Source organism: Halichoerus grypus, chromosome 2 (assembly GCF_964656455.1).
Source record: "Halichoerus grypus chromosome 2, mHalGry1.hap1.1, whole genome shotgun sequence".
Taxonomy (NCBI): Eukaryota; Metazoa; Chordata; class Mammalia; order Carnivora; family Phocidae; genus Halichoerus; species Halichoerus grypus.
Window position 1 is genome coordinate 155784279 of NC_135713.1, and position 20964 is coordinate 155805242.

The 20964-nt window shown below is 40.1% G+C and overlaps 1 protein-coding gene across 2 annotated transcripts in view; it reads left to right on the forward strand.

The window, feature by feature from the left end:
- MAP2K4 (mitogen-activated protein kinase kinase 4) overlaps window positions 1-20964 on the forward strand; it is a 137048-nt gene that overhangs the window by 103700 nt on the left and 12384 nt on the right. For both annotated transcript variants that reach the window (XM_078067930.1, XM_078067931.1), the window contains 2 exons: window positions 17038-17115; window positions 20034-20182. In XM_078067930.1, the coding sequence (XP_077924056.1) occupies window positions 17038-17115; window positions 20034-20182 (227 nt within the window). The remainder of the gene's footprint in view (window positions 1-17037; window positions 17116-20033; window positions 20183-20964) is intronic.

Consider the following 20964-nt stretch of genomic DNA (forward strand, 5'->3'; position numbering starts at 1 on the left):
TTTGCTTTATTTTTTTGTGTTTCTTTGGAGGGATGGTCCCTTGGAGATACCTGCTCTGCTGTTTTCGCTGTGGTCACTCTATATATCATTTTTAGTGAAGGCAGTGTGGTTTCACACAAATCCTGTTCGAATAACTGGGAGATAGCATACAAAGTGGGTTTTTAAAAATTTTATTTCTGGATGACACGTTATGGGTATTTTATCAAGAAAGCTTTCTAGGGCCAGATAACTAAGTAGGAATCACCATGTGCCATTCTTAGTGGTATAGATGCATCATGTATATTAGCACACTAATTAAAAATACCGAGAAAAATCTCAACAAAGAAACATCTTTTCTAAATCTAGCATTCCCCAAGTATTTGTCAGTGGAACCCACTTCATTTTTTAGCCTGCCTGTTAATAACTAGAAGAGATTCTAGTCTATGGAAAACAGCTTATTCAGTAGTGTTATAAATTACGTAACTGTCTCAATTAGGCTTTTCATTTGGAAAAAATAAGTTTTCTTCAGGGTAGTTAGTTATTGGTTTTACAGCTTCGTCAATCAGTTACATTCCAGTTCTTGGTTTAAAAATTGAAGACTTCAAACCACAGTGAGGTACCACCTCATACTCACTAGGATGGCTCGAATCAACAAGTGAGAAACCACCACGTGTTGTTGGAGGTGTGGAGACATGGGAGCCCTCCCACACTGCTGGTGGGAGTGTAAGAGGATGCAGCCACTTGGGAAAAAGATGCTGGCAGTTCCTCAAACATTTCAACGTACAAGTACAATAGGACCCAGTAAATTGGACTCCCAGGTATATACCCAAGAGAAATGAAAGCACATGTCCACACAGAAACTTGTGCATGAGCGCATGAATGTATAAGAGCCAAAAGGTCAAAATAACTCGAACGTCCATCAGTGGATGAATGTGCAAACAAGATGTGGTCTGTGTGTACAAGGGAATATTACTCAGTGTTAAACCAAAACCAAGTACTGGTCCATGCTGACATGGGTAGACCTTGACGATGCTAAGTGGGAGCAGCCAGCTGTAGAAGATCACATACTCTGATTGCATTCATGTGGAAGTCCAGAGTAGTGAAACCTATAGTGACAGAGAGTAGATTAGTAGGTCTGCTGGTGGGGGCGGTTGTAGTACAGTGAGGTGGTGATGGCCAAAGGTGTGGGGTGGGGGAAGGTTCTAGAACTGACTGGTCATGGTTGCCCAGCTCTGGGAATATAGGAAAAGCCACTGAATTGAGTGCTTCCAATGGGTGAATTGTATGGTGTGTGGATTATATCTCAGGAAAGCTGTTTAAAAAACAGCAACCGAAGGCCACCCTTCTTTGAGTCAGTAGTGAGTCTGCGCTTGGGCACACAGTCCTGGAGAATTTTGACTTCGCAGAAATCAAGCTTAGGAAACACTATCCAGCAACATTGCCGTCATCTTTGGAAATGTGGATTTGTGGTTGAGTAACCAATACCCTTTCTTTGTTCAGCAGTTTGAATGCTTATTTCTGAATGTTAGAAAACAACAGCCCCACCCACCCCATCTTGGGTGTTAAGTCCATGATGATTTTCTTTCTTTCTTTTTTTTTTTAAGATTTTATCTATTTATTTGAGAGAGAGCTAGAGAACACAAAGCGGGGAGGGGCAGAGGGAGAAGCAGACTCCCCACTGAGCAGGCAGCCCAACATATGGGGCTCCATCCAGGACCCTGGGATCATGACCTGAACCGAAGTCAGGCGCTTAACCGACTGAGCCACCCAGGCACCCCAATGATGGTTTTCTTCTAAGAAGAGCTTTCTACTTTAATTTTGAATTTCTTAAAGATTCTTAACATTTTTTGCTTAGTAAAACATTTTGGAATAATCGGGGAAAGAGTCCAGATCCGATTTTTTTTCTCCCTTGAATGCATATATATGCGCATTCCCAAATGAGGCTCACGTGTCACTTTTTCTGTTTGTACCCATAACTTTGAGATGAACAGCTTATACCCAGTGGCTTGATATTTTCACTTCTGGTGACTTTGAAATCCCATCTCATTATGCCTGTTTTTAAAAAGGTTAAATGAAATAACTCTACATTTGAAGAACTCTACTATTAAGAGTTTTGTAAATGTGTTTCTTATTGGAAGATTATATCCCTGTTCAATACATAAAAGATAAAATACAGACTTTTAAAATGGAGAATTAACTACCCATCATTCATTCATAAAGGGAAAAAATTGGTGTAGGCATATGTCCTGCTACATTTTTATGTAAATTTAATCTTATTACACATACGCTTTTTATCTGCTCTGTACATTTACAGGCATGTTTCCAGGCTGATGCATCTTCATATAAAATGAATTTAGCCAGTAAAAATTAACTGACTTCCTATTTTTGCCTGCTTGCGGATTTTTTTTTTTTTTTTTTTTTTAGTGTTTTGTTATTCTAAATATTGCTACAAAATTTTTAAGCTATGTCTTCACACAACTCTTTTCTATATTCCCTTGGCTATAAAAGGTTCATGCCTCTCGAGACCTTTGGGGAAACAATGTACGATCGAAAGGGGTGTGTTTTTTTTTGTTTGGTTTTTTTTTTAAGTTAGTTTCTGTTTATTTTTTACTATATTTTACCATTATCTACACGTGAAGTTTTTTTTACATCTACTATATCTGAATAATAGAAATACTGTATAAGCACGCACTACTACTATACAACCATACACTACTGCACATCTCTTTTCAACTCTGGCATTTAGTGATGTCACATTGGTAGCTTGAAATCAGCTATGGTGGGAGTAATTACATCACAGGATCAGCAATTATACAAACTAGGGTTTTGGTGGTTTTTTTTTTTTTTCATTTTTTTATTGTTATGTTAATCCCCATACATTACATCATTAGTTTTAGATGTAGTGTTCCATGATTCATTGTTTGTGCATAACACCCAGTGCTCCATGCAGAACGTGCCCTCCTCAATACCCATCACCAGGCTAACCCATCCTCCCACCCCCCTCCCCTCTAGAACCCTCAGTTTGTTTTTCAGAGTCCATCATCTCTCATAGTTCGTCTGCCCCTCCGATTTCCCCCCCTTCATTCTTCCCCTCCTGCTATCTTCTTCTTTTTTTTTTTCTTAACATATATTGCATTATTTGTTTCAGAGGTACAGATCTGAAATTCAACAGTCTTGCACAATTCACAGCACTTACCAGAGCACAGACCCTCCCCAGTGTCTATCACCCAGTCACCCCATCCCTCCCACCCCACCCCCCACTCCGGCAACCCTCAGTTTGTTTCCTGAGATTAAGAATTCCTCATATCAGTGAGGTCATATGATACATGTCTTTCTCTGTTTGACTTATTTCGCTCAGCATAACACCCTCCAGTTCTATCCACGTCGCTGCAAATGGCAAGATCCCATTCCTTTTGAGGGCTGCATAATATTCCATGGTATATATATACCACATCTTCTTTATCCATTCATCTGTCGATGGACATCTTGGCTCTTTCCATAGTTTGGCTATTGTGGACATTGCTGCTATAAACATCGGGGTGCACGTACCCTTTCGGATTCCTACTTTGGTATCTTTGGGGTAAATACCCAGTAGTGCAATTGCTGGATCATATGGTAGCTCTATTTTCAACTTTTTGAGGAACCTCCATACTGTTTTCCAGAGTGGTTGCACCAGCTTGCATTCCCACCAACAGTGTAGGAGGGTTCCCCTTTCTGCACATTCCCACCAACATCTGTCATTTCCTGACTTGTTAATTTTAGCCATTCTGACTGGTGTGAGGTGGTATCTCACTGAGGTTTTGATTTGGATTTCCCTGATGCCGAGCGATATTGAGCACTTTTTCATGTGTCTGTTGGCCATTTGGATGTCTTCTTTGGAAAAATGTCTGTTCATGTCTTCTGCCCATTTCTTGATTGGATTCTTTGTTCTTTGGGTGTTGAGTTTGGTAAGTTCTTTGTAGATTTTGGATACTAGCCCTTTATCTGATATGTCATTTGCAAATATCTTCTCCCATTCTGTCGGTTGTCTTTTGGTTTTGTTGACTGTTTCCTTTGCTTTGCAAAAGCTTTTTATCTTGATGAAGTCCCAATAGTTCATTTTTGCCCTTGCTTCCCTTGCCTTTGGCGATGTTTCTAGGAAGAAGTTGCTGCGGCTGAGGTCGAAGAGGTTGCTGCCTGTGTTCTCCTTTAGGATTTTGATGGACTCCTGTCTCACATTGAGGTCTTTCAACCATTTGGAGTCTATTTTTGTGTGTGGTGTAAGGAAATGGTCCAGTTTCATTCTTCTGCATGTGGCTATCCAATTTTCCCAACACCATTTGTTGAAGAGACTGTCTTTTTTCCATTGGACATTCTTTCCTGCTTTGTCAAAGATTAGTTGACCATAGAGTTGAGGGTCCATTTCTGGGCTCTGTATTCTGTTCCATTGATCTATGTGTCTGTTTTTGTGCCAGTACCATACTGTCTTGATGATGACAGCTTTGTAATAGAGCTGGAAGTCCGGAATTGTGATGCCGCCAGCTTTGCTTTTCTTTTTCAACATTCCTCTGGCTATTTGGGGTCTTTTCTGGTTCCATACAAATTTTAGGATTATTTGTTCCATTTCTTTGAAAAAAGTGGATGGTATTTTGATGGGGATTGCATTGAATGTGTAGATTGCTCTAGGTAGCATTGACATCTTCACAATATTTGTTCTTCCAATCCATGAGCATGGAACGTTTTTCCATTTCTTTGTGTCTTCCTCAATTTCTTTCATGAGTATTTTATAGTTTTCTGAGTACAGATCCTTTGCCTCTTTGGTTAGATTTATGCCTAGGTATCTTATGGTTTGGGGTGCAATTGTAAATGGGATCGACTCCTTAATTTCTCTTTCTTCTGTCTTGTTGTTGGTGTATAGGAATGCCACTGACTTCTGTGCATTGATTTTATATCCTGCCACTTGACTGAATTCCTGTATGAGTTCTAGCAGTTTTGGGGTGGAGTCTTTGGGGTTTTCCACATAAAGTATCATATCATCTGCAAAGAGTGAGAGTTTGACTTCTTCTTTGCCGATTTGGATGCCTTTGATTTCTTTTTGTTGTCTGATTGCTGTGGCTAGGACTTCTAATACTATGTTGAATAGCAGTGGTGATAGTGGACATCCCTGCTGCATTCCTGACCTTAGGGGGAAAGCTCTCAGTTTTTCCCCATTGAGAATGATATCCGCTGTAGGTTTTTCATAGATGGCTTTTATGATATTGAGGTATGTACCCTCTATGCCTATAATCTGAAGAGTTTTGATTAAGAAAGGATGCTGTACTTTGTCAAATGCTTTTTCTGCATCTATTGAGAGGATCATATGGTTCTTGCTCTTTCTTTTGTTAATGTATTGTATCACGTTGATTGATTTGCGGATGTTGAACTTGCAGCCCAGGGATAAATCCCACTTGGTCGTGGTCAATAATCCTTTTAATGTACTGTTGGATCCTATTGGCTAGTATTTTGGTGAGAATTTTTGCATCCACGTTCATCAGGGATATTGGTCTGTAGTTCTCCTTTTTGATGGGGTCTTTGGTTTTGGGATCAAGGTAATGGTGGCCTCATAAAATGAGTTTGGAAGTTTTCCTTCCATTTCTATTTTTTGGAACAGTTTCAGAAGAATAGGTATTAATTCTTCTTTAAATGTTTGGTAGAATTCCCCTGGGAAGCCATCTGGCCCTGGGCTTTTGTTTTTTGGGAGATTTTTGATAACTGCTTCAATTTCCTTAGTGGTTATAGGTCTGTTCAGGTTTTCTATTTCTTCCTGGTTCAGTTTTGGTAGTTGATACATCTCTAGGAATGCATCCATTTCTTCCAGGTTATCGAATTTGCTGGCATAGAGTTGCTCATAATATGTTCTTATAATTGTTTGTATTTCTTTGGTGTTGGTTGTGATCTCTCCTCTTTCATTCATGATTTTGTTGATTTGGGTCATTTCTCTTTTCTTTTTGATAAGTCTGGCCAGGGGTTTATCAATCTTGTTAATTCTTTCAAAGAACCAGCTCCTAGTTTCGTTGATCTGTTCTACTCTTCTTTTAGTTTCTATTTCATTGATTTCTGCTCTGATCTTTATTATTTCTCTTCTCCTGCTGGCTTTAGGCTTTATTTGCTGTTCTTTCTCCAGCTCCTTTAGGTGTAGGGTTAGGTTGTGTACTTGAGACCTTTCTTGTTCCTTGAGAAAGGCTTGTATTGCTATATACTTTCCTCTTAGGACTGCCTTTGCTGCATCCCAAAGATTTTGAATAGTTGTGTTTTCATTTTCATTGGTTTCCATGAATTTTTTTAATTCTTCTTTAATTTCCTGGTTGACCCATTCATTCTTTAGTAGGATGCTCTTTAGCCTCCGTGTATTTGAGTTCTTTCTGACTTTCCTCGTGTGATTGAGTTCTAGTTTCAAAGCATTGTGGTCTGAAAATAGGCAGGGAATGATCCCAATCTTTTGGTACTGGTTGAGACCTGATTTATGACCTAGGATGTGATCTATTCTGGAGAACGTTCCATGGGCACTAGAGAAGAATGTGTATTCCGTTGCTTTGGGATGGAATATTCTGAATATGTCTCTGAAGTCCATTTGGTCCAGTGTGTCATTTAAAGCCTTTATTTCCTTTTTGATCTTTTGCTTAGATGATCTGTCCATTTCAGTGAGGGGGGGTGTTAAAGTCCCCCACTATTATTGTGTTGTTGTCGATGTGTTTCTTTGCTTTTGTTATTAATTGCCTTATATAATTGGCTGCTCCCATGTTAGGGGCATAGATATTTACAATTGTTAGATCTTCTTGTTGGATAGACCCTTTAAGTAGGATATAGTGTCCTTCCTCATCTCTTATTACAGTCTTTGGTTTAAAATCTAATTTGTCTGATATAAGGATTGTCACCCCTGCTTTCTTTTGGTGTCCATTAGCATGGTAAATGGTTTTCCACCCCCTCACTTTCAATCTGTGGGTGTCTTTGGGTCTAAAATGAGTCTCTTGCAGACAGCATATCGATGGGTCTTGTTTTTTAATCCAATCTGATAGCCTGTGTCTTTTGATTGGGGCATTTAGCCCATTTACGTTCAGGGTAACTATTGAAAGATAAGAATTTAGTGCTATTGTATTGCCTGTAAGGTGACTGTTACTGTATATTGTCTGTGTTCCTTTCTGGTCTATGTTGCTTTTAGGCTCTCTCTTTGCTTAGAGGAAGGGGTGTGTTTTTTTAAATAGGTGTCATTCTGGGTTAGAGTGTTACAGTTTTATCTTTGTTGAGTTGATAGGCCAGAATGGGATTTGTGAAAAATTTCCTGGGATTTTTGTTATGTATTTTAAAATCATTGAGAAAATTAGATACTTTTGTATTTTTTCTTATATTTGGCCACTTTTATATACTAAACTTTGCCCATTTTTCTATGAGGATGCTAATGAGAATTTTAACCCTCTTCTTATTAGGTTACATATGTTTTCCCAGAAGTTGTCCTTTGTCTTGAAATTTTACATATTTTGTGGTTGAACTGCAGAAATAGAAAAATTCCACGTGGTGAGCTTATCAGTGTTACCTTTATGGTTTCTGGCTGTTAGCATGTCTTGAAAGATCTTTCTTATGCCAAGATTAGACATGGTTGCAGAGTCACATTGGAGTACCTAAGTTTAGGCTTTTGTTTTTTACATTTTAGGTTTTTAATCCTGCTGTGAATAGTGTTGGTGTGTTAGTAAGGGGGAAGAGTGTAACTTTTCTCCCCACAGATGGTTAACCAGTTAAGAATTTTTTAAAACTTTTATTTATTTTTATTTTTATTTATTTTTAAAGATTTTATTTAATTATTTGAGAGAGGGAGAGGATGAGCTGGAGGGAGAGGGAGAGAGAATATGAAGCAGACTCCTCGCTGAGCACGGAGCCTGACACGGGGCTCAATCCCATAACCCTGAGATCAAGACCTGAGCTGAAACCAAGAGTCGGATGCTTAGCTGACTGAGCCACCCACGAGCCCCCCCCTTTTTTTCTTAATTCAAGAATAATTAACATACAGTGATGTTAGTCTCAGGTGTATAATATAATGACTCGACAATTCTATGCATTATTCAGTGCTCATGGCGACAAGTGCCCTGTTATAATCCCCTTCACCTATATATATATATATTTTTTAAGATTTTATTTATTTATTCATGAGAGACAGAGAGAGAGGCAGAGGCAGAGGGAGAAGCAGGTTCCCCGTGGAGCAGGGAGCCCGATGCGGGACTCGATCCCAGGACCCTGGGATCATGACCTGAGCCAAAGGCAGACGCTTAACCGACTGAGCCACCCAGGCATCCCTCCCCTTCACCTATAAAATAAAAATTTTGTTTTTAATTATCTGTTTATTCAAGCTCCATTGTGTAGAATTAGTACTCTTGTACTAAATTCTTGGATTTGGGACTATTTCTGGACTGTGTTGTGTCATCTTTTTGTATGTTTCATATGAACAGTGTATCATTATTAAAAATAACTCAGCAGGAATCTAATTGGCATCTCATTAGACATATAAATTCCTTTGGTTATTGCATTTTTATGTTCTTGAGTCTTTCCAATGAAGAATATGTTGTTTCTCTCTATTCTGCTGGTTATCTTAATGTTTCTTGTTAATTTTTCCTTCTTACAGGCTGTACACATTTTAAAATAAATTCTTTCAAATTTTGTCGTTATCTCTGCATACTTGTTTATACCCACTGTGTGTACTTTTTCTTCTTTTTTTTTGTTTTCAAGCCCAACGTGGGGCTTGAACTCACGACCCTGAGATCAAGACCTGAGCTAAAATCAAGAGACGGACGGTCAACCAACTGAACCACCCAGGCACCCCCTTTTTCTCCTTTTATTCTTTTTGGACCCATGCTAGTGGGTTCTTTTGCCTCCATCACTGCATTTTAACTGCTGTCATCAGAGTGAACACTGTCTTTTATGTTGCCGAAGCCTGTGGTGAGTTTTGAGTCATGATCTTCCCTAGTTTTCCTGTAATGTTTGAAATGCTGTATTCTTGAAGGACTTTTGTCACTTGGTTTCGTGACATTACGCATTCTTGGCTACCTTCCTGGCTGGCCTCTCTCTCTCTCCTGGTTCTCTAGGGCCTTCTCATCCTCCCGATCTCTTTACACTGGTGTGCCTCAATCTCTTTTTTTCCTCTTTACCCCAATTTTTTTTAGAGTTCATCCAATCCTAAGGATTAATACTTTCTTTCTCTTTTGTTCAGCGAAGTGCAGCATCTGTCACTTAGTGGATGCTCAGGAATGATGAATGCTGATAATTTCTTTCCTGCCCACACCTCACCTATCAATTCCAAAATCATGTATCTAGTTTCCTACTTTATAACCGTTCTTAGATCCCTTAGAAGTCATAAATATAAGAAGTCCATTACTGAGTTCTTGGCCTCATCATATCACCTCTCTGCTCCCTATAAGATCTGGGGGCTGCCTCCCCCCACCCCCATTTGTCTATATTTCAGTAAATAACCAGTTCCCTCTTTCCAGTTGCTCAGGACACAGACTTGGGAGTTCCGTTTCCTTCTACTTCCCATATTCTGCATCCTGTCCATAAGCGAAGGCTTGTCTGCTTTACTTTCAAGGCATGGAACCCACCCTCTTTTTAAAAACCATGGATGTTCCTTGGCCTGGCCACTGGCATTCCTCACCTGCCTGATTGCTGCCATCTCCAGGATGGCCTCCGTGCTTAACCTTGCTCTACTACATAGTCTGTGCTCAGCAGAGCAGACGGTTGTCCTTTCCAAGCAGTTGTCACATGACACCCCCTCATCCCCACACCCTCATCGTGGGCCTACAGGCTCTGCATGATCTGGCCCTCAGCTGTCTTCCTAAATTGCCCTCATGTTACCTTCGACCTCGTTTGCCCAGCTCACTGACCTCTCTGTTCCACATGTGTATGGAAGGATAGTCTCCCCTCGGGGTCTTTTCCTTTCTCCTCTGAACTCTCTCCCCTGTGAATATTTTTAATGTGCCAGTCTTTCACTTCAGTTAGGTCTCGGAGCAGATGCTTCACTAATCCCTCCTGGACCACTGCGTCTGACATGGTGCCCTCCCTTTCTTATGTCCTGGACCCCGCTCTGCTTCGTAACTCTCATCACCACCTGATTACTGGTTTTAGTATCTGTATCTCCCAACCAGATTTTGAGCCCTTTGAGACCCGGGTCTTTGTGCCCTGCTGTGTTCTTGGGTGCTAAGACAGGTTTTTGTTGCTATTTTGAATGTAATATGGTGTGTTTTCCTACTAATTGTTGATATACAGAGGAAAGCTATTTAGATTGATACGTTAATTTTATAACCAGCCAAATTACTCATCTACCTCATTTTTTAATAGGTTTCAGATGGTACTCAAGGTACCATTCTGCAAATAATTTTGGCCTTGGCCCTCTTCATATTTATTGATCTTTCTCATACATGTGTATGTATTTACTTTTCTCATATTCTGTTGCTTTGCCTAGAACATCTAGATGTTGAATGACAATATTGATAGTAGGATTCTCGTGTTTTTTTGGACTTGAAAGCAAATGCTTTTTTTCTGATTTAAGTCTGTGTGCATTTCTGTGTGTGTGTATGTGTGTGTGTGTATGAGAGAGAGAAGAGAATGAATCAGGAACAGCTGTTAAAATTTTATTAAGTGCCTTTTTGGTATCAGTCAGTCCATGAGGAAATGTTTCTTCCTGCATAGCTACTGATAGGATGATCATAGTAACATCTATTTCCTGTGCTTGAACCATTTCAGCATTCGAGAAATAATCCCTACCTGGCTCATAGTTTATATGTTTAATATATTTTTACATTTGGTATGTTAGTATTTATAATTTCTGCCTGAAAATGTTTAAGTGAGATTGGTTTATAGTTCATATAGTGAAGGTTTTATATGAGCTATGCTAGCTTTAAAAATCAAATTGGGATGATTTCCATCTTTATTTTATTCATACAGTAAAAAGTTAATGATTATCTCATGGGCAAAACATCTTTGACCTCCTCGAGCTCAAAAAAGTTTCCCCAGACTTCAGAACAACTGTGGGAGCATAGTTTTCTCTTCTTTGAGATTGAAATCCATCTTAGCCAGGAGTCTTTGAGGAAAGATAGAGAATTCTTCAAAACCTGTGAAATTTTACTATTTCCTCAGCATCAGCAAGCATGTGGGTGTGTATGCTTGTGTACATGTATACACATGCGTATTTTTGTTTTCTTAGTTGTTTTAAATGTTACCTGTAAGAGCTATTTACTGGAATGTTTTTTAATATCCAAATGTGTGGTAGTTTAAACATTTGTCCACAAGTTCTTTAATACACCTCCCTTTAAAAGGTGGACACCAAGTACAGCCTGACGCATGGACTGAGCTTAGTGAGTCACTTCTAATGAAGAACATATGGCAGAAAGGACATTGTGTCCCTTCTGAGAGTAGGTCATAAAAAAGCATTGTACCTTCTTTCTTCTTTCTTCTTTGGATTGCTCACTTTGGGGAGAGCCAACTACCATGTTGTGAAGACACTTACACAGCTTTATGAAAGACTCATTTGGTGAGGAACTAAGGCTTCCTGCCAGGAACTGTGTGAATGAGCTTGGTGACAAATCCTCCAGAACCCAGTAAAGTCGTCAGCGCTACCCAGCCTCCTGACTGTAGTCATGAGATACCCTGAGTCAGAACTGCCTATTTTTGATGGTGGTTCTGAATCACGGAAACTGTGAGATAATAATCATTTGTTGTTTTAAGCTACTAAGTTTTAGGATAATTTCTTACACATCATCGCTAACCACTACAAAGTGTTTCATTGATTCTTTTTAATCTCTTGGCTTATTACTTCACCTCAAAGCTTTGTAGCCTGTGCATTTCTGCCTTTTGGGACATACTGAGATTCTTTTTAGCATGATCAATGACCAGTTAAAAATGAAATATTGGAAAAGGCCTGTTCTGTATTATTAACTACATTTATTCCAAGAAAATTAAAGATTTGTTCAAAATCTGTTAACATTAAAATTGTCAGTTTCTCCTTATTTCTTAGTTTTTATTTTATATATTTCAATACAGAGTAACTTGAGTTGTGTATTTATTTTTATATATACTTTTGGATATAAAATTGTTTTATCTTTTTTTGTCGTTGTTCCTATTTTTGTTAATGTTACATATCCTATTCTCTGAGTTGATGTTTTCCTTTAACTTCATACTTTTTTTTTTTTTTAAGATTTTATTTATTTATTTGACAGAGACACAGCGAGAGCAGGAACACAAGCAGGGGGAGCGGGAGAGGGAGAAGCAGGCTTCCCGCTGAGCAGGGAGCCCGATGCAGGGCTCAATCCCAGGACTCTGGGATCATGACCTGAGCCGAAGGCAGCTGCTTAACGACTGAGCCACCCAGGCGCCCCTTAACTTTATACTTTTAAAAAGCTTTTTGTTTTTCAAACCTATACTTTGGATTTAGGTTTAGGATGCAGGATCTTTAAATAATTTCGTGAATCTTAAGTATCTACTCCTCTCAAAGAATAATTTTCAAAATGTTAAAAATATTATACATACAAGTAAAGAAAGAACCTGTCAAAAATACATTTAATTCATTCATAAGAACACTGGACAGGCAGGAAGGTGAGACTAGCTCAAGAACATTTGTGTAATTCAGTAGTTATGGTCTTGAGGAGAGAACACTGGGATGGGTTCATTCAAATACAGTACTGCTCCTCATCTCCAGGTCCAGAAAGAAGTAACTTCGGGGTTACTGAACAGAAATCATTTGCATCCCTCATGGGCAAAAATATACCAGTAATCATGTAACTTAAATGTCTGGCCCTAACGAATGATAAATATCAAGTGAAATGAAATGACACGTAAATAATCCTTGGGTAGGTTTGTTAGTGCTCCAGGGTGATCAAAAGGAAGTGAAATCCTCGTTTGACTTATTTACAGGAGTTGGGTAAGTTTTCTTAGCACACATGTGCTAGAAATCCCAGCTCTTTGGCATAAACATACAGCAGTTTCAGAAGGACATGACCGCCAGAACCACAAATGGTGGGCACCCATTTTAAATATATTCTTTGGATTTTGACAAATGTAGTTACTCAGGTAATCACCTCATCAATCAAGAGATGAAGATGTCTGTCACCAAAAAAAGATCATTGGTCCTGTTTTCTGTCAGTGTCAGTTGGATTTGCTTTTCCCGGAGTTTCATCTAAATGTCATCTTACGCCATGTACTGGTTTGTGTCCTGCCTTCTTTCTCTCAGCATAATGTTTTCAAGAGCTAGCCATGCTATTGCGTGTGTTAGTTCATTCTTTTTATTGCTGAAACATTCTGCATTGTACTGATAGACCACAATTTATTCATCCATTCACCTGTGGATAGCTTGGCATTACCATGTTTTTCAGTACCTGCTGTTTCTTTGTTTATCGAGGTCGTTTGCTATAGCAGTGTTTTGTAGTTTTCAGTGTAGGAACTCTTGAACTCTTAAATTTATTCCTAAGGAATTCATGTTTCTTGATGCTACTATTGTAAGTGGAATTTAAAAATATATTTTCCAGTATTTTTCTTTTTTTAAAAAAAGATTTTATTTATTTATTTGAGAGAGAGCAAGCGGAGAAAGGAGCAGAGGGAGAAGGACAAGCAGACTCCATGCTGAGCACAGAGCCCGACACGGGGCTTGATCCCAGGACCCCAAGATCATGACCTGAGCTGAAATCAAGAGTCAGATGCTTAACTGACTGAGCCACCCAAGCACCCCTTCCAGTATTTTTCTGTTGTTGTAGAAAAGACAGATGATTTGCATATTTTGTCATCGTGCCCTGTGTCCTTGCTAGTTTCACCATTAATTTTAGTAGGGATTTTCTGTATAAACGGTTGCAGAAGTTCAGGTGTCTGTGAGTAAAATAGTGTTTTATTTTGTTTTTTGTTTTCCTCCTTACCGTTTTGTACTGGCTCAGGACCTCCAATATAAAGCCGAGTAGAAGATACACCTTGGGGGCGCCTGGGTGCCTCAGTCGGTTAAGCAGCTGCCTTCGGCTCACGTCATGACCTCAGGGTCCTGGGATCGAGTCCCACATCGGGCTCTTTGCTCAGCGGGGAGCCTGCTTCTCCCTCTCCCTCTGCGTGCCGCTCCCCCTGCTTGTGCTGTCTCTTTCGCTCTCAAATAAATAAAATCTTAAAAAAAAAAAAAAGTTGTACCTTGTTCCACATTTAATTAGGAAGGGAGTGTTCTGGATTTCACAGGTAAGTAAGATGTTAGCTCTCGGTGATTTTTGGATGTCCTTTGTGAAATGAAGTTTCCTTCTTTTCTCTTGGTGTGCTAAGAACTGAATTTTGAATTTTGTCAGATGCCTACATTTATTGAGATGATGATATATTTCTTCATTTTTATGTAAATATGGTGCATCACATTGTTTTTCAAGTTTTAAGTCAGTATTGTATTCCTGAGATAAACATCACTTGGTCGTGATTATTATCTCTTCACATGTTGTCAATTAGATTTTCTCATTTTTGTTAATAGTTTTTGTGTCTGTGTTTAAGAGGGTTATGAATTATGTTGTAATGTCTTTTTTTTTTTTTTTTTTTTGATGTAGTGTTCCATGATTCATTATTTGTGTATAACACCCAGTGCTCCATGCAGAACGTGCCCTCTTTAATACCCATCACCAGGCTAACCCATCCCCCCACCCCTCTCCCCTCTAGAACCCTCAGTTTGTTTTTCAGAGTCCATCGTCTCTCATGGTTCGTCTCCCCCTCCGATTCCCCCCCCGATTTGTAATGTCTTTATTAATAAGGTTTCTGTAAGTGATTATATTGGCCTCATACAACGTTTTTGAAAGACATTTGTGTGAGACTGGTGTTGTTTCTCCTTTGCATGGTTCAAAGAGTTCACCAGAACCCATCTGGGTTTTGACTTTTCTTCATGGGAAGGTTTTTAATAACAAATTCATTGAAAAAGTAGTTTTAAGTCTATTCACATTTCTGTATTATTTTTGATAGGTTTCATTTTCAAATAATGTGTCCATTTCCTCTATTTCTGGAAGAGCAGTAGTAACGTCCCCTCTTTTGTTCTGATTTTAGTCATTTGATTGTTTCTCCTTTTTGCTCAATTAGTGTAGCTGAAAGTTTGTCAGTTTTGTTTATCGTTCCAAAGAATCCTTTTGGGTTTTGTTGTCTTTTCTCTGTGGTTTTTGTTTGTTTGTTTTTGTCTGTTTTACTTGTTCTTCTGTTTCCAGTTCCTTAAAGTTGTAAAGTAAGATATTGATTGCGATCTGTCTTGTCTTATAGTATTTGCATTTGGTGCTATGAATTTCCCCCTGAATACTACTTTTGCTGCATTTCCCAACGTTTGATAAGTTCTGTTTCATTTTCACTTAGTGCAAAGTTTTTTTGTTGTTGTTGTTTTTTACTTGAGGCTTCCTCTGTGATCTGTGTGTTGCTTAGAAGGTGTTGTTTAATCTCCACATATTTGGGGATTTCCCAGGTAACTCTGTTACTGATTTCTAATTTAGTGACTTTGTGATCTGAGAACATGCTTTGCATGCTTTCTCTTTTTAAAAATAAGGCATGTTTTTATGACCTCACTGATATGAGGAATTCTTAATCTCAGGAAACAAACTGAGGGTTGCTGGAGTGGGGGGTGGGGTGGGAGGGATGGGGTGACTGGGTGATAGGCACTGGGGAGGGTCTGTGCTCTGGTAAGTGCTGTGAATTGTGCAAGACTGTTGAATCTCAGATCTGTACCTCTGAAACAAATAATGCAATATATGTTAAGAAAAAAAAAAAGAAGAAGAAGATAGCAGGAGGGGAAGAACGAAGGGGGGAAATCGGAGGGGGAGACGAACCATGAGAGACGATGGACTCTGAAAAACAAACTGAGGGTTCTGGGGGGGGGGTGTGAGGATGGGTTAGCGTGGTGATGGGTATTAAAGAGGGCACGTTCTGCATGGAGCACTGGGTGTTATGCACAAACAATGAATCATGGAACACTACATCTAAAACTAATGATGTAATGTATGGGGATTAACATAACAATAAAAAATTTAAAAGAAAATAAAGCATGGTCTGTATCAGTGGATGTTCCACGAGAGCTTGAGAAAAATGTGCATCCTGCTGCTGTTGAACAGAGTATTTTCCTCTCTTGGTTGACTCTCTGGGACTTTTTTATGTAATTCATATCTTATCTTAAATACATATTTTCACAACTAAAAACTAAGTAGCTTCCAGTGAATATTGATGCAGCCACAGTACTCACGTTCCAAACAAAAATATGTAAAATAGGTCTCCAAACTAGCTGTTGCTGACAGGCAGAAATTACAACACAGTCAGCTCTTGTACTTCTGGACACTCCTTCCAGTAGCAGTGACTCTCAGCCTTCGCCCAGGACCGCTGTCAGCTCTGTGCTACGGGTTCTCTCTTTTCTTCTCCATCCTGACACACTGTGTAAATAATGGTCCCTTATTTCAAGGAAATACAAAGAATGATCCCTTCATGGAAATTACTAAAGACGATTTTTGCTGTTTGCATGATAGGATAATATATTTTGACAGTGCCTTAATTTGGTTAAAAATGACTAATAGATATCTTTAAAGGTATGCATAGTGATGCATTAGGTTTATGATGAAGAACGGGTGGAGTAGTTAGAATGAATTTAGCTCATGTTTGCTCTTGTATCTCAGATATATTGTGGTGTGGCCTTATTCAGTGAAACAGAGAAGACTTAGTCTTTTTTTTTTTTTTTCTGTTTACCACTACTTGCTTACTAATCTGACCCTGTAATTCTTTATTTTTTTCACTTTTCCAGTTTTCTTCCTTTTTTCTTTGTTCTCAGCTTCCGGTTTGTAAATGCTGGTGAGTCCTTAGGGGGATAAATTAGAAGAGTTGCTTTGTGTTCCCTTTATGGAGGTGGTATTGGGTTGGGTTTTGTTGTTGGTGGTGGTTTTCAGTATAATGAATGCTTCCTGTTACTCCCAGTCTGACCCTAGACGTGGATTCTTCTAGGCGTAAGCTGGCATTTCGGCTCCCTACCCAGCTGTTGCTTCCATCCTGCTCCTTGAGAGTGTGTGTAATTAATGACCATGACTTCTCTTTCTGTTCCAGCCTGAAAGAATAGACCCGAGTGCGTCACGACAAGGATACGACGTCCGCTCTGATGTCTGGAGTTTGGGGATCACATTGGTATGTTCGTCACGGTGGTGTAGCAGGAAATTTAGAATTGAAAGAAAATTTTATCAGCCTTCCATCCCTCATAAGAACTGCTCTTCTTTTTTTTTCTTTTTTTCCCTTCTAGTCTTTGACTTCATTTACCTATTTTTTTCTCTATGGTTATAATCACAGGGATTATGTCTTCTAGTTGTTGAATAAAAGTCTGTGTTTTACTGTAAAAATCAAGCCAGAGCTAATGGTTTCCCTCAAAGTTTTATGCAGTGCCTTGGGTCCTTCAATGTCGCTCTGGATCTCTTGGCCAGAGATACTAGGAGTCAGCACCTCCATCAAGAACAGGGACGGGGAGGGCGGCTCACGAGCAGTCAGGGCGGCGGTGACTGGCTCCTCCCACCTCAGGCAAGAGCAGTATGTCCGGGGATACTCTGTACAGCGTGGGTATTAGGCAGACATGTTTACATGTAGGAAAGTAGTTTCTACTTGGAATCTTCTGTTTACTGAATGGAACGAACGAGTGAGCTGAAAGTAATTCAGTTCTGGACGAACACCAACTACCTGGGTGATAATTCCAATAAAAGTTCTACCTTAAACCAACACTGAGAAAGAGAGTGAGAAAGCTACTTAATTTGCAACTAAGTACAATGAAATAAACTCTTCTTTCTCACCTGTGACTGTACTGAAGTTTTCCTTCTGTCTTAAAAGTATCTTTATTTGCTTATTACTTCCTATTACTAAATTTTGTTTTGAAATTTTAGATTTATTTTCTTGTGCTTGCTCTCTTACCATAGCTCGGTGGCATTTTTCTGACTTTGGACAGCTGCTTCTACATGGTGGGAATTTCCCATCACTAGATGGGGCTGTGTTCTGTTTGGGAGGCAGCCCAAACTTTTCCTTTCATTTCCTCCCATTTTTAATAAGGTCCCACGGCTCAGAGGTAACACAGGTTCCGAGCAGAGAATTTTTTTTTGTAGCTTAATAAATAATGTCCATCTGTTCATTGGCATTATGTGGTCTTGAGAGCTTCCTGTAGATGAGAATCACATACCCTCGTTAGTGATCCTGGTGAGTCACGTTGCCAGGCCTAGTGAATTCTCTGTACCGAGAGTTGCAGGCTAGTAGCTCACCTCTGCAGAAGCCTCCATCCGGTTTCTCTTGTGACCTGATATGGGCAATACCTCCTGGAATCTTTTCTCATTGTGAAGCCAACTGACCAAAGGAGAGACGTAATCCCTTCTTCTTTAGTTAGGAGAGAACATGGAACTTGGGCATCTTTTAGGTGGTGACTGGTCCAGAGGCCTACAGCACGACCTATGGCATCCTTCTGAGGTACCTAACTGTGTGCATATAAAGGATATTCACGGTTCAGAAACACCTGTCTGTGCCCAAACCAGTTTTGTTTAAAGAGAGTATTTACTTCATCATAAAAAGAGAATTTTGTTCTGTGAAAAGTTTAACAGGAACATTTTCAGCAAGTTCTTTTAGTATATCTGGCTAAACTTTGTTTAAAAGCAAGGCATTCAGTACTTATAATAGTTTCATAATCTATTTTCCGTATGGATGATCTTACAAAAATTAAGAAATGTGTGAAATTAATTTCTAAGTTCCTAAGTCCTTCACTTTCTATGGTGCATTTTACATTTCCTTCTCTTATTAACATCTATTCTCAAGAATGAATCTGATAAAGTTATTCTTAGTGTTGTGAATAACCAATAAGGTTAACTTCATCCTGAGCATTTGTATTTATATCAAAAAGAAACCTCAGCCAGAGGACTGAATTTCTGCGTGTGTGTGGCATGCCTGCCCACCCCCCCCCACAGGCGTGTGTGCGTGTGCGTGTGCGTGTGTGTGTGTGTGTGTGTAACTGGGGACGGTGGCAAGCTGAAGGTGCCGTCTTAGGGTGAAGAAGGACTTCCGGCCCCAGCCTCCCACTGGAGAATGCCCTTACTGTTGCTTGGTCGCTTTCCTTTCACCGTATAAACCAGTAATTTAATACTCGACGAAATCGACTCCACCCGATAGCCCTGAGCTGAAGAATCTCTGAAACGGTGTCCTCAGACAGCGCAGTCTCTCAGATGCCTTCTCCGATGAGCTTGGGGGTCTCACCCTCCCCTAACAAGTCACCTGTCAGTACACCCAGCATGGGGCTCATTTAGGCCATGCTGCAGATTTAGACCTATCTTTTGGAAAAAGCACAGTTTTTTTGTTTTCATTATCCTCAGAACAGAGCGAGAGAAAGATGAGAATACAGTCCACAAATACGTTTGACCTTTGGCGCATTGGGACGTATGTCCGTAAGATCCTTCAGAGCTGGTTTGGCGTGGTTTAGAGATACTGTCCCAAGCGTCATTGTTGGGGTTCAGGGTTCGGGGTTTGACGCAGACTTGATTTCTTCAGTTATAGTAATAATCTGCTTGTGGGTGAAATTGTTGTAACCGCAGGGTGGCTGGAGTACAGAATTCCCAGGTTGCTTCCCTTGAGCTCCGGTGGACTTTTGTTGGTTGAAAGTTCGCTTACCTTCAAAATGACTTTGAGCACTGTTCTGGACATGGCCTTCCATTCAGATAACTACAGGTTGTGCACACTTCGCACCAGGAAAGTTCTAGAACCAGCCTTCCAGGATCATTCATACAAAGGATTCAGAGTTGAGGGCTACCCCGGTGCGTTCACGCAGTGGCGACGCTGTCTGGGTTTAAATCTGGTGTTTCCTTTTAGTCCCAGTCCTGGAACTCAGTTGATCTTATATTATCTTGGTTTCTAAATACCCCTTCCACTTAGCCTTAATAACTGCGAAAATTTCACCTCACCCTCATCTGGGTTCGATTCAAGTCTTTACGAGAATTTTGCTTGGAATTCAGATTTCAGTGGGGGTGTTCCAGTGAGGAGCAGTAAATAATGCCCAGTATATTTTGTTTTTCCCTCTGTGTTCTCTTTAGTACGAGTTAGCCACAGGCCGGTTTCCTTATCCAAAGTGGAATAGTGTATTCGATCAACTCACACAAGTCGTGAAAGGGGACCCTCCACAGCTGAGTAACTCTGAAGAAAGGGAGTTCTCCCCAAGCTTCATCAATTTTGTCAACTTGTGGTGAGTACTTGATTTCTGAATTCTCGAAAACCATGTGGTGAGGACAGCGAGGCTTACTTAGCAGTGTTGGTGCTTTACACTGGGGAAGGGCAGCTTCTTCCCATCGCTCTGCTTCCTAGCTGGGACTCTGGGTCACACCGGCCACAAGGAAGGTTCCAGCTGGCTTGGAGAGCATCACTCTCTCACTCCATGACTGGATACTCATGAGAAACGGATGGTGGTGGGGAGGCTGCTGCCTCCAGATTCCTAGTGCCTTGTACCAGCAGTACAGCCCAGGCGACACTGGTCGTCGTAGTCTGATGTGCTTCTGACAGTGAGGTTGTACTGGAATCACCTGGAAGCTTTTCCTAAGTCAGGACCATCCCGGGTCAGACTGCAGGTGCAGGGCAGATCTCCGCTCCGAGGTAGCTGTGACACGTGGGGTGCGTGCGGTAGAGCCGGGCCCTGAGCTCAGCTGGTGGACCGTGTGTTGGCTGTCTGAAACCTTATTCCAAGGGAGGTGTGAACCCGGCCCCTGCTGGTGTTTGCTCACCTTTAGCAGGTGTGTGTGCACATACACACCTGTGTGTGTTAAACGTAAAAATAAGTACGTGCAGATACGGCAGGAATACGGTCGTGCTTTGTACTGTTTCAGTCTGTGTTTTAAATGAAACCTGTTTTGTTACCATTTGAATATCTTTGATAATTTATCCAACATGATTTAAAAATAAGATGTGTTTTTGAGCAAAAAGCCTTCTTGAAAATGCTTTTCCTGCCAGGACTGCTGTTTCTCACTCCTCTCT